The sequence below is a fragment of the Podarcis pityusensis genome (assembly GCF_964106645.2).
Source record: "Podarcis pityusensis genome assembly, chromosome: 2".
NCBI classification, from domain to species: domain Eukaryota; kingdom Metazoa; phylum Chordata; class Lepidosauria; order Squamata; family Lacertidae; genus Podarcis; species Podarcis pityusensis.
In genome coordinates, this window is record NC_138029.1 from 27052464 (window position 1) to 27066255 (window position 13792).

Sequence of the window (13792 nt, forward strand, 5' to 3'; positions counted from 1 at the left end):
ATTCACCATCAATTGAGGAAGGAACGACACACTGTCTAACCAGACATTGGCTCATTATTATTGCAGCAGAGCAAGGGGCTTTGAATGGTTACCAGAAGCAACAGTGTGAACGGACCAAGGATCTGATGAAGCAGACTCAACTACGTTTGAGCCCAAATAGTTGTACTTACAGACAAGCAGGTTAGAACGAACATTCAAAAAAATGGGAGAGAGTTGGCAGGAGAAAGAAATTAGTCCAATGACTCAAACACAATTTTTAAAATCTCTTTTATTCAGACTCACCACAGTTAAAAAGTCAGATCAATTACTAATCATCGTTATGTACTGGTCTTTGTGCATACAAACAAAACCACACACACTGAAGAAACAAGCCCATGGGCTTTCAATTAATTTAGTCCAAGAGCACCAACTGGCTGATGGTAACCACATGACCCCTGGGAAGACTCCGGCACACACATACTCCTTACGCTCTGTCCCCCCTAGAGAAAATAGGTATCACAAAGCAACCAAAGTAAATCCTGCTTTGTGAACTGGGAGAAAAGCCTTGGTGGGGATGTGTGTGGCACTGGTTATCCAGAGGCCTCTTTTGAAGAGCCATGAGGTGGCATATAGGAAGACAGGTTCCAGTGACACACACACAATTCTTGAGGTTTAACCTGCAAGCACAAATGCTACAGACAAAAAGCAAGAAGCCCTTAGCTGTCAAAAGTATATGATGTACCAATGCAAGCTCTCTTTCTTCTGTTTCCGCCGTAGAGCACAATGGGCGTGTCTTTTTATTCAGGGATCTCGACCCTTATAGTTGCTCTGCTAATGAGTTGGTACTGATTTGCTGGATGAACACAAATTGTCAACTCACCCCATCAGTTTACTCTGCCCCACTCTACTCCCTTGCATTCATCACAAGGAAGCTGGTGGGAACAATTCCCCAAGAAAGCCCTCTTGCTATCATAGCAAATAAAGATATTAGAAAACACTGGTAGGGAGTGAGGGGTGGAATTAGGTGCTACGACAATAGGCCTCCTAGTGTTGACACTAGGAGGCTCAGATCCGCCTTCATTGTTGAACTCTGCTTGCTTGAGATGGTAGAAAATGCCATATTGGCATGTCAACTGAGTTAAGAGCTTAGATTAACGATTCACAGAGGCTCAACCACCAGAAACCCTAAAGTAGTAAGTCCAGAAGTAGTAACCCTCCATAACCCTAAAACTGGAGGGTGATTATTTCCTACCAGACAAGGGATATTAGGAAATGAGTGCACCTACGGGAACAGCACTATAGAAGCCCAGACACTTGACAGAAGAAGTTCAGCCTTCACTTAAGATTTGCCACAAACGCTTTGCAATCTTCCCTTGCTCTCCAGGTAAACCTCCAATAATCATATGCAGATAGGAAAGCTCTTGCTCCCCACCTCTAAACACAGCCCCTAAGGTCCCATTATTGATTAAAAGAAATGATCTATCCATTTCGACAAGTAGTGAAGCCGAATATTTCAACAACTAAAAACAAAGCACTGTATGGACTTCTCTCGTAGGTCACTCTTGTAGGCCATTTCAGCTCTTTGATGTTGCCTTGCACCACTCAGTTTATAACACACAACAAGATTTGTGAAGACACAGCAAAGACAATCACCACAGGTTAGACCTGACTTCATACCAACAACCCCGCTGGAAAAGGAGTAATGGAGTGGCGGGGGGGGGGGGGAGCACAAGAATGACTTTCCTGTGTTTTCCAAAACCACCCACATTAACATCATGGCAAATTTTAAGCCCGTATAATTTAAGTCAAATCAACATTAACCCAGATCAGTATTATTATTACGTAAAAATGCATTGTTCCCATTCCAGCTTCTGCTGTGCATTTTGTCCAGAATGACATATTCTGAAGGTCAAAGATGGGGAAAGTTGGCATCGCCTGTTATCCAAGTCCAACATCCAGGGACATCATGACCACAAATCCTAAGATCGATGTCCAGGAAGCCAGCTTCCCATTGCCACTGCGAAGAGAGGGGAGGTAGGGGAAGAGAAGTTAAGGTCTGCGTTCCAAATGGTATTTGCTGCTGTTGTTGTTTTATTTTTTCCTTATCTGACACAAAAATGTTTCTTCTTCCACCTTTGGAGAAGCAAACAGTGCATTTAATGCCCTGTTTTATGCTGTTCGGTTGGGATGGTCATGATTTGAGGGATACTAACCAATGAGGGGAAGTGCTTGTGTAGGTAGAAGATACTGAAAACAGTGGCAGCTAACACACCAACAATTCCCCTCTAGAAGGGGAGAATTGGGATGAAGATGAGGTGCTTTTGACTTGCAGGGTTTCATGACAAGGAGTCTGCTACTCCAACCAACTCTTAAGACTGGATTCTACGACGTTGGTCTGAGTAGTTTCAGGAGGTTGTGAAAGTCTGATGTCCTGGGAACCAAAATCTTTTCCTCAAAAGCTGACGGAGAGGAGCTTAATTTAGGTCGCGTTGCTGCCTTAAGTGGGTTTTCCAATCTTTCCTTCTCTACAGAACAGTTAAGTTGAAACAAAGCTACACTGGACCTCACAGTCATGCTTTGGTTTTAATCTCCCCTTGATTTGGCTTGCAGAGGCTTCTCTACCTGAGAGACGTTTGGTGTTAAAAACAGCATGAAAGAAACAGAATGGATGTGGCTGAATAAGGAGTTGCTCACCTGATCTGTGCCTCTGGGATGATGTCATCCATCACCACATATACCATTGCCCCAGCAGCAAAAGCCAAGGCGTAGGGCAGAAGAGGCTCTGCTAACACTATGGCAAAGGCCCCAAAGATGCCAGCTAGTGGTTCCACCATGCCGCTTAATTGCCCATACCTGTAAAACAGCCCAAACAACATGTCACTAGATAAGGCAGGGTGCTGTTCTGTTCTGTTCTGTTCTGTCCTGTGCATTGTGTTGCTTGTCCCTTTCAAGCTGCCACAGTTTGCGAAGTCAACACAAATCAGTTCTTCCCCTTCTCCTTGACAACTTCCCATTTGAGGTCAGGACAACAGGAATGATTGTTGCCAATCATCATCATCATCATCATCATCATCATCATCATCTCCTCTGAAACCATTCAGGAGCAAACACTGCAGAAGACAATTCCCCTCCTTTAATCTGAAAGGTGGCAAATGGCTATAGACAAAAGAAAACATCTGGCTATAAATGTGAATTCTCCTCCCCATGCCTCTTCCTCCTCCACAGGGACCTTTTGCAGTCAAGATCTTTTATCAATCAATTCCCTCCAAAAAATAAAAATAAATAAAAAATCTACTTCTGTTTTTTAGTCTGATAGTCAAGTTTTGTTTTTGGACAAAAACAGAGAAATTAGAAAAGTCTTATTGGGATTGCAATTTGCAATACAGTGGTACCTCTGGATGTGAACAGGATCCGTTCCGGAGCCCCGTTTGCATCCTGAAGCAAATGCACCCTACGTCTGTGCATGCGCGGGTTGCGATTCCCTGCTTCCGCGCATGCACATGACGTCATTTTGGCTACCCTAAGACATTCTACTGTGGTCTAAACCACTGAGCCTCTTGGGCTTGCCGATCAGAAGGTTGGTGGATCGAATCCCCACTACTGAGTGAGCTCCCGTTGCTCTGTCCCAGCTTCTGCCAACCTAGCAGTTCGAAAGTGTACCAGTGCAAGTAGATAAATAGGTACTGCTGTGGCGGAAAGGTTTCCGTGCGCTCTGGTTTCTGTCATGATGTTCCGTTGTGCCAGAAGCGGTTCAGTCATGCTGGCCACATGACCCAGAAAGCTGTCTGTGGACAAACGCCGGCCCCCTCAGCCTGAAAGCGAGATGAGTGCTGCAACCCCATAGTTGCCTTTGACTGGACTTAGCCATCCAGGGGTCCTTTACCTTTATCTTTTTACTACTAGAGGTGGAACTCAAACAGCACCTCTCCCAGAAGCAGAGCCCAAATGGTGCCCCTGTTTGGTCTCCCATTCAGACATCAATTCCAACCTTTGTCTATCCTCCTCTCAAGGTCACTTTGTCTTGCTTTGCCCAATTCTTACAATGGTTTACAAATCAATTCCTGTTCCCAGTGAACTCTGGGAAGTGTAGCTGTTTGAGGGGAATTTCAAGTGGGTCTCCTAACAACCTTCAGCACCCTTAACAAACTACAGCTCCCAGGATTCATTGGTTGAAGCTATGGTTGTTTAAAGTGGTATAATACTGCTTTAACTGTGTAGTCCAGATGAGACCTACATGGCAAGGAGTAAAGAGATTTGCATTTCTGATAGTTGGATTAGATGGGAGGACCTTTAGCAACCATAGAGTAGGTAGGCCCAGTTAGAAAAAGGATTGAGAACCAATGACATAAATAGCAGCAGCCTTTTCCAGTGTGCGAGATAAAGTGTGAATCAGGGCCACTTGAACACATTTCCAGTTCCAAAGTTGCATCAGGAAATACAAAGGAAACATGAGAAACAGGTTTTGAACCTTACCAGAATGCTCTCCACGTCGAAAACCCAGCTCCACGCAAGGGAAGGCTGACAGCTAGTCCTTCTGGAAAGTTCTGGATTCCAATCCCAATGGCTAAATTCCTGTGCAAATAAAATGAAATAGATCATAGGTATTGTATAACAGAAATGACGGCTGTGCATGGGTGGAGCAAATAAAAGACATTAGGCTGAGATAGTCCTTTTGTTGGCGAAATATTCCTTGTTATTAAACATGTCTCTTTAATGTCAGTATTTTCAGCCCTTGGGGCCTAAGGCAATCATGCTAATGCTTGGCATCCAACTCAGGATTCTCATCTTCAAAGTGTTCTACATAAGTTACTCAACTTAACAATGCCCCTGGGAGGCAGGGAGGAACAGAGGTGGGTGGGGGGAAAGACTTGTCAAAAGGAGGCAGATAGCAAGTTTAAAATAGCTGTCTATGCGGAACTCCAAATTGCTGAAACAGACACCAGAGGCAGAAAGGTTTTTTAAAAAAACAACAACCAAAAAAGCAGGGGAGGGGCATTGCTTTACACGTTATTATTTCAGCCTCCTTCTGTTTATTTGTTTGCTTGTTTGCTTGTTTGTAGTAGTCATAATAAAGGTAAAGGTAAAGGGACCCCTGACCATTAGGTCCAGTCGCGGACAACTCTGGGGTTGCGGCACTCATCTCACTTTACTGGCCGAGGGAGCAGGCGTACAGCTTCCGGGTCGTGTGGCCAGCATGACTAAGCCGCTTCTGGCAAACCAGAGCAGCGCATGGAAACGCCGTTTACCTTCCCGCCGGAGCGGTACCTATTTATCTACTTGCATTTTGATGTGCTTTCGAACTGCTAGGTTGGCAGGAGCAGGGACCGAGCAATGGGAGCTCACCTTGTCACAGGGATTCGAACCGCCGACCTTCTGATCGGCAAGTCCTAGGCCCTGTGGTTTAACCCACAGTGCCACCTGCATCCCAGTAGTCATAATAGTAGTATTTTAAAGGCTTTGGTAACTTCTACACATCCTGAGCTGAAAGGGGAGTTGCAGGCACAGGGCAAAAATGTGTCGTGGAAAGGATTGTGAGTTGGCATTGGGCGTGAGATGCCACAGTTTAACAGTCTAAATCTCTTTTCATGTGGGAAGCTTACACATCAGGGAGTATGCTAAGCTAGAGCCTCTCACCCTGATTACAGATTTTCCAAATCGAAGAAGATGCTAAGAGCTGACGCTTGCCCATCAACAAACTCTCCCTCCTTCAAAGTGCATTCTGAGTTGATGCAAAGAACAAAATCAAGCACTCCTCTGAACTCTGGAATAGACATGCACAGAGGCGTGGAGGAACACATGTTCATGAAGACCCAGGTCTTGAATGCTGCAGGAGCAACTAGGAACACTAAAAAAGCAAAAGTACCCATGGCTGCCTCATGAGAAAAGCCAACTCATTCAAACCAAAATCCATTATTAGGGCAGTATCTTTATTATCCTTTACCTTTACCTTTCATCTTTATTAGGCCCAACAAAATGTCACAACATAACCTGCAAGCTTTGAGTTCGCCAGAGCTCTTAATCAGGCTAAATGGTAAATGATTTGGGGTGGGGGTGGGGAATTGGCTGGCACTGTAGACATTTGTATTTGTGTCTGTTGTGAGTCTTTAGATGGGAAAGTGGGATGCGGTAGCAGATATCAAATGTGGGGTTGATAGGTGCTACTGAGATTTCAGATTGTGTGGAGGCAAACTGAAGAAAATGCACATATAACAGCTAATTCCCCCATTGGGAAATGGAAAAACCAGCTGTGACCCAGGTCCATGCCCTTTACAGGTCCTTATACTCCTAAAAGAACCGCGAACACCATACCTTACATTCCCTACTTCACAATTGCTTGCCAGAGGAGAGGCAAAGGTTATTCCATATAGGTTGCTTGTTACAGAAAAGATTTCCAAAGAACGTATTATATAGAGATCTCTCTTGCACTGAGCCACTCTCCTCTGTGGTTTTATTTTTAATTGCTGCAGAAACAAATGTCATTATACCAGACCCTAGCAGGGCTGGAGACTGACTTGGAAGAAGGAAACAGTGATCTGAGGGAGCCTGTAACAGCCAGGAGATGAGAGGCAGAGGCAGGAGAAACTGCAGGATTGGAGAGTGAAGAACAGGTGCAGGAGGATGGAGCGATAGGTCAGGCTGGTGGAAAGTCAAGAACTTCCATGCCTCCTCCTCCTGCCCCCACCTCTCCCAGGACCAAGTGAGGATTGGAGGAGGAGGAGCAGAAGCTAGTTACACACAGGTGGAGTCTGCGCCTGCTTGTGGGAGATACATAAGCTGAGGTTGGGGGCATGGCCTATTTGTTGTGGCAACTGCCTCATTGGGTGCACACCTAGGAGCAGATGGGCTGATAAGACATGCATTTTCCTAACTTGTAAATGCACTTTTGACAATAAAGAGTTAACCCCTCACTCTGGGCATTCCTTGCCTGACACATAACTTCCCTGTTTTGGCCAGTGCTGAATCACTATATGCAGGGATGCCTCACGTCATTCATGTCACTAGGTGGAGGACATGCTACATACAGTTCAAGCCATGGCAATTTGGAGCCTCCAGCTTCCTCCACTCCCACCAGCATCTTGTGCTTGTGGCAAAGATAGTATTTCCACAACGTCACTGTTCAAGTTGCAGGTGTTTGGGGGTGTGCATTCCACCTGGTGGTAAACAGCCATTTTTTAAAGTCCAAGAGAGGTTTGCATTTCTGGACAGCACTGATTCCAAAAAAACAAAAGAGTGCTTCACTGATGTTTCAGTATTCTCTGTGGTCTAAAGCAGGGTGTAAAGGTAAAGGTAAAGGTAAAGGGACCCCTGACCATTAGGTCCAGTCGTGGCCGACTCTGGGGTTGCGGCGTTCATCTCACTTTATTGGCCAAGGGAGCTGGCATACAGCTTCCAGGTCATATGGCCAGCATGAATAAGCCGCTTCTGGCAAACCAGAGCAGTGCACGGAAACGCCGTTTACCTTTCCGCCAGAGCGGTACCTATTTATCTACTTGCACTTTAATGTGCTTTCGAACTGCTAGGTTGGCAGGAGCAGGGACCGAGCAACGGGAGCTCACCCCGTCGCGGGGATTCGAACCACCGACCTTCTGATCGGCAAGTCCTAGGCTCCGTGGTTTAACCCACAGCGCCACCCGAAAGCATGGACTGCACAACAAGCATGGGAAGTTTCACAGCTCAGCTATAAGTCGGTTGAAAATGGAACATATTAAAGTGTCTTTGTCAACAGAAGATAAAGCATTTGTTTACTTGGTGAGGGTTTTAAGAGGCCAAGTACGCCGATTACTCAGACATATAAAATGAGGGCCAATTTACTGTCTGGCTCAAATATTTCCAAATGGGTAAGGGACCCTGTTGCTTGGTTGGGGCAGCGAATCAGCTGCTTAGCACTGCCAATATGCTGTTTAGTTTTGTCAATACTGATGAGGTGCTCAATTCTTAAGAGAAAAAAATATAGGTCCGTGGTGTTAAACAGATGTGAATGTCTAACACTCCATCTATTCAGCCCTCAATAGCTGGTTGAGAGGGAACACAATCTTGCTAAGGGAGTGTCAAACCACACCGACATTTTATTGTCCTTAAAATAGAAACAAAGGTCACAGAGTTCCTGTCTTGCATTTAAAAGCGGGTAGATTTTACCTGCAGAGGCAGACACAGGGAAATGTGGTTAGGGAGGTACAATATTGAGTTTTAAAGTGAGAAAACGAGATTGAAATTTCTGTTAAACCACGAGCTCGCTGGGTGGGCTTGGGCAAGTCAACAATATTTTAGTTTAATGTAGGTAGCAGAGTTATCGGGAGGATAAATGAACAGAGAATTTCAAAGCAATTTATACACTGTAAAGCAGCTTTTGCCAACTTGCTGCCCACCTGATTCCTGGGATGAAAACTTTCATCATGGTCATCATGCCGGGATAGATAAGAGCTGTAGTCCAAAACATCTGGCAAAGACTACTGTAAGATCCATTGGCCTTTCCCCATCCTGTGCTTTTCTTGCTGCTTCTAGCGTTCACTAGGATTATTTGCCTTGACTGCCATGTTTGCTTACAATACCATGCGTGTGCGAGCACACTATGGACTAAGAAAAATGGCAGCCAAGACTGGTCCACAAATGGTCACTGGTAGCAGCATATGAACAGGAATGGTAACAACTAGAGGGGACAGGAATCTGGGGAGTTGAGGTGGCCTGCCCAGTCATCTGAGTGCCATCAATACATGCGCTTTCTTACAATATTGTAGTATTGCAGCACAATGCTATCTGGTACCTGGCAAAGTAGCTAAAGTTCTTTCTGAGGATTTTTAAAGTAATTCTAAACCATTTTGAGCCAAACTATGCATGTGTTGTATGTATGTACAGAAGTCTATAGAAAAAAAATGTCTGTATTTGGAAATACAAGGAAGGAAGGAAGAACTTCTGCTCCACCCAGTTGACTGATAAGGCTCTTAGTTTCCCATAAATGGTCATGGGGTGGCTAAATACTAAAAGGATACAAAAACACTTGAATGAATCAGCTTGATTGTTCTTATGAATGGAAGGATGAATGAACTGTGGTTTGCAAACCTGAGTTTCAGTCCATCTCAACATACAAGGCATGTGAGGCAGAGAGACTGAAGGTTACATAAAATTCTTGGCATGGGTGCTGCTGAGGTGTTGGTTTCAAAACTCAGGACTCACCTGGTGTATATTAGACTATCTGCAGGATCTACATCTGCACAAACTTGAAAATGAGGGATTCATTCTCTCATGGGAGCTTCTCCCAAAATGGAATTGAAAAGGAAACAAAAGCTTCCCTTATTGCATTTCTCTGTTTGATGACAGAATTTACTGCTCACAAACATGAAGGATTAACAACACCAGAGGGCACAGTCCGGACAAAAGCAGCACAAACCTTTATGTTGCCTCCAAAGCTCTGCCAACAAGTCCCAGCCATGCCCTGTAGTAACCCTCTTTCCTCTGCCACCTACGCACTTGAGGTATAAAATCTAAAATTTCACCTGCAATCCGTGCAATCGTCCAACGTATAGCACAACCCTGGCAGCTGCAACTCTCAAAATGAATGCAGTTTGAATCAATGATGCTGTAGGATTTCAAAGTTCAGTGTAATGGGGCTACATGATTTTTAAATTTTTAAAAAAATTTTAAATACCCTTCATCCTCCCATTGCGTAATATGACTTCAAGTTACAAGAAAGGAGATTCCGACTAAACATCAGGAAAAACTTTCTGACAGTAAGAGCTGTTTGACAGTGGAATGGACACCCTCAGGAGGTTGTGGACTCTCCTTCCTTGGAGGTTTTTAAGCAAAGGTGGGATGGCCATCTGTCATGGATGCTTTAGTTGTGATTCCTTGCATTGAGGGACTTCCAGTTTGCTGCGGCCATTGGAAAAGAAGCGCAGAATAGCCCCTCGGGGAATTCCGAGCAGCGTGGGGGCTTTTAGGGATCTTGCAAGGACTCTGTGGACCCCAGAACCTCAAGGGGCTGGGCAAGATAAGCCTTGGGGGTCTCTTCCAACTCTACAATTCTATGATTCCGTGAGCACTAAATCACCACACCAGTGCTTCCTTGTGTGTAGGAGCTCCACAGACTTGCAGCCTGCGTACATGTGTCTTTTCCCATTCACTTCGCTGAAATGCAGCCTTGCACACTGGAAGGGAAACGGCCTCTCACATTAAAGTGAGTAAGGAAAGCAACACAAGCAAGACCTCTGCATTCTCAGCCCAGCACTGGCAGCTCAGTATTGGGCAAATGGAAATGTTCTGTTTGGTGGTGCATGAATTACGGGAGAAAGAAAAGAGTGACCGCTCTTGAAATTCAGAAGCCTCACCATGTCTTGACTTACCCCCAGTTTTAGCCAAATTATGGCCCTCCTCCTGGTAGCCTTTTAAAAACTGTAGCTAAGCAGACAGTTTCAGAAGTTGGGCTTCACCCCAACTCTTTGCTGAATAGTAGCGGGTGGGACGCGGGTGGCGCTGTGGTCTAAACCACTGAGCCTAGGGCTTGCCGATCGGAAGGTCAGCGGTTCAAATCCCCACAATGGGGTGAGCTCCTGTTGCTCTGTCCTGCCAACCTAGCAGTTTGAAAGCACACCAGCGCAAGTAGATAAATAGATACTGCTCTGGCGGGAAGGTAAGCGGCGTTTCCGTGCACTGCTCTGGTTTCACCAGAACTGGCTTAGTCATGCTGGCCACATGACCCGGACAAACTGTCTGCGGACAAACGCTGGCTCCCTCGGCCAGTAAAGCGAGATGAGCGCCGCGACCCCAGAGTCATCCGTGACTGGACTTAATGGTCAGGGGTCCCTTTACCTTTACCTTTTACAGCACCTAGCTCAAATGGGGGCACTTGCAGCAAAGCTTTGGAGCCACTGCTGTGAAGCCAAACAAATCCAAGTAGGGCTGGGACAAGATTTCCCCACCTTTCCAGCAAAGGTTGCTCAGCGCCCACCTAAACACGAGTGCTTTCCCCCTTGAAACACAGAGCCGAGAAAGCAGGACCTAATTCTGTCCCCCCAGGTCCTCGCTCCTTAAAAAGGAGGCTCAAATCACTGCACAAAGACTGGCTTCATTCTCAGCTTCTGAGAAACCTCAGCAGCTGCAAGAAAGATCTTTTTTTCTGATACATTAAACACTTGTTTCCTCTTAGCAAAATAAGACCAGACTTGGTGGTGGGGAAGAAGAAGAAGAAAAAGAAAAAGACCGCTGAGAGTTGTTTAAACTTATATATATATATATTAACAACAACAACAAAACTGTTGAGAATGGAGAAGGTGCTGCTGTGAATTTCCTTATCCCGGACAGACTTATTTCAATAAAGGGAAGAAAGGGAAGAAGGAGGGAGACATGGGAGGAGAGAGAGAGAGAGAAAGAGAAAGAGAGAGAGAGGTGGGGGGGGGAGAGTATGGGGAAAACATCTCTTCTAGAAAACAGTAGAGCTGCTGTCTACACGCTTCCTCCCCCCCTCTCCAGCAGCCCCCCCTCTTGCCTCTCCTTAGCACAAAGCAGCTATTACCACAGCAAATTAATGGGTGGGAGAGGAAAGTGTGAATGGAGGGGTCTGTGCAAAAAGAAACCACAAAATTGCCACTGAGCCTTCCCCCCACAAGGAGCCAAAACCTATTCTGACCTTGCTTTACTTTGCCTGCCTTAAAGGCAATTAGGTGAGGTGGTTTTGTTGTTATTTCTTTGCTTTGTAGGGAAAGGGTGGGTGGTCAGGTGCAGATTGGAGAAAGAGGAAAAGAAAAGCAATTGCAGAAAATCTAGAACACAGATACCCCTTAGGAATCTTAACACTATGTGTGGAACCTGGACTATTACGCCTGTTCTTATTTTCCGTGGCATGCTTTCAAAGCCACGGGAAGTGAAAGAGCACAATTACATGATCATTCTTGAGATTTTGAGAGTGCAATTAACAGCGCAATTCTGGGCATGTTTGCCCAGAAGTAAATCCTACTGAGTTCGGTGGGACTTACTCCCAAGTAAGTGTAAAGGTAAAGGTAAAGCTGTACACCTGCTCCCCTGACCATTAGGTCCAGTCGTGACTGACTCTGGGGTTGCGGCGCTCATCTCACTTTATTGGCCGAGGGAGCTTCCGGGTCATGTGGCCAGCATGACTAAGCCGCTTCTGGCGAACCAGAGCAGCGCATGGAAACGCCATTTACCTTCCTGCTGGAGCAGTACCTATTTATCTACTTGCACTTTGACATGCTTTTGAACTGATAGGTTGGCAGGAGCAGGGACCGACCGACGGGAGCTCACCCTGTCGCGGGGATTAAAACCTTATAGATTTACCACAAAGAGATTTGGGTACAACTGAATCCCTCTGTAAAGATAATAAATAATAATAATAATAATAATAATAATAATTTATTTATACCCCGCCCATCTGGCTGGGCTTCCCCAGCCACTCTGGGTGGCTTCCAAAAGAATATTAAAATACATCAAACATTAAAAGCTTCCCTAAACAGGGCTGCCTTCAGATGTCTTCTAAAAGCCTGGTAGTTGTTGTTCTCTTTGACATCTGGTGGGAGGGCGTTCCACAGGGAAGGCGCCATCTGAATCATAGAGTTGGAAGGGACCACAGGGATCATCTAGTCCAACCCCCTGCAATGCAGGAATCTTTTGCCCAATATGGGGCTCAAACCCATGACCCTGAGATTAAGAGTCTCGTGCTCTACCGACTGAGCTATCAACAAAGGTTTGTGCTTAACAATATATACAAAAAAACTTTTCTCCTTGAGTGGCATCTGGCTGATGTCTTTCTATGGACAGGGGACGACTGTCAGAGAAATAATAATAATAATAATAATAATAATAATAATAATGGTTTCCCCAGCCACTCTGAGCGGCTTCCAACAGAATATTAAAATACAATAACCTATTAAACATTAAAAGCTTCCCTAAACAAGAAGGCAACCTCTTCCCCTTTGCAAGTGCCCCCCCTTTGCTCCAAGGGGAGAGGAAATCACCAAAAACTGCCTTCAATCAGAAAAGAACACCAATTGGATACCACCCCTTGCACCCAAGCATTCAGTAAACTTGAAGATTCTATTTTGGGGTCTACAAGAATCAAATACTGTACCTCTGCTCTCAGTTTCCATGCTAGCTAACCTCAGGTCACACTCAAACAACCATGGCATGGGCCTTCCACAGAACTTCCCCCCACCCCCACCCCAGAAGATGAAGGGTCACAAACAAGAACATAATGTCTTGTCTCATTCATAAACTCAGCCTCCTTCAGTAAGCAAATACACACAACAAACAGCTTTGTTTGAATCCAGGGTAGCGGGAAGAACTTAATGAGGTGGAATCGCAGATTTTTACATCAACATTCCCTTTAAGTTCCCTCAAGGAGAGGGGTGGAAGTGGAACCCTGATGACTATCAAAACTTTCAGGAAGCTTATTTGCTTTGCATTACACACAGGGAAGTGAGATGACAGTGTTTTACACAATTCCAACACTGATACATAACGGTTCTTACACCAACCAAGTGACTGTGGGTTCCTGCCGTGGGTTGGGATTTGATTCTGCCCAGCCTTTGTGCAAGGAACTGTGGTAGAAGTAGCCAGACTGTGGTCAGATCTAATTAGCTAATGCTTTTAGGAAATGTTGTAACAGGCAAAACAGGCAACTTGCAAGTCCTAAGAATGACTCCTCCAGTTCAAAGGTGTAAAGGGTATCTTCTGTGATGGGTAGGGCATTACAGGAAAGAAAGTATCTCTCTTGTTACAATTTCTGGAGAAGAAATTTGACGTGATTGCTCCTCTATATGAGACCCATCTGTTTGTGGTTTCTCCCAAGTTTACTGGGAAAGATTAT

General features: G+C 45.2%; 1 protein-coding gene across 3 annotated transcripts in view; it reads right to left on the reverse strand.

Moving 5' to 3' along the window:
• Positions 1–250: 250 nt before the first annotated feature.
• SLC39A11 (solute carrier family 39 member 11) overlaps positions 251–13792 on the reverse strand; it is a 273374-nt gene continuing 259832 nt past the window's right edge. For all 3 annotated transcript variants that reach the window (XM_080994926.1, XM_080994925.1, XM_080994924.1), the window contains 3 exons: positions 4453–4551; positions 2674–2832; positions 251–1996 (listed from right to left, as the gene is read on the reverse strand). In XM_080994926.1, the coding sequence (XP_080851052.1) occupies positions 1918–1996; positions 2674–2832; positions 4453–4551 (337 nt within the window). In that variant the 3' untranslated portion in view covers positions 251–1917. The remainder of the gene's footprint in view (positions 1997–2673; positions 2833–4452; positions 4552–13792) is intronic.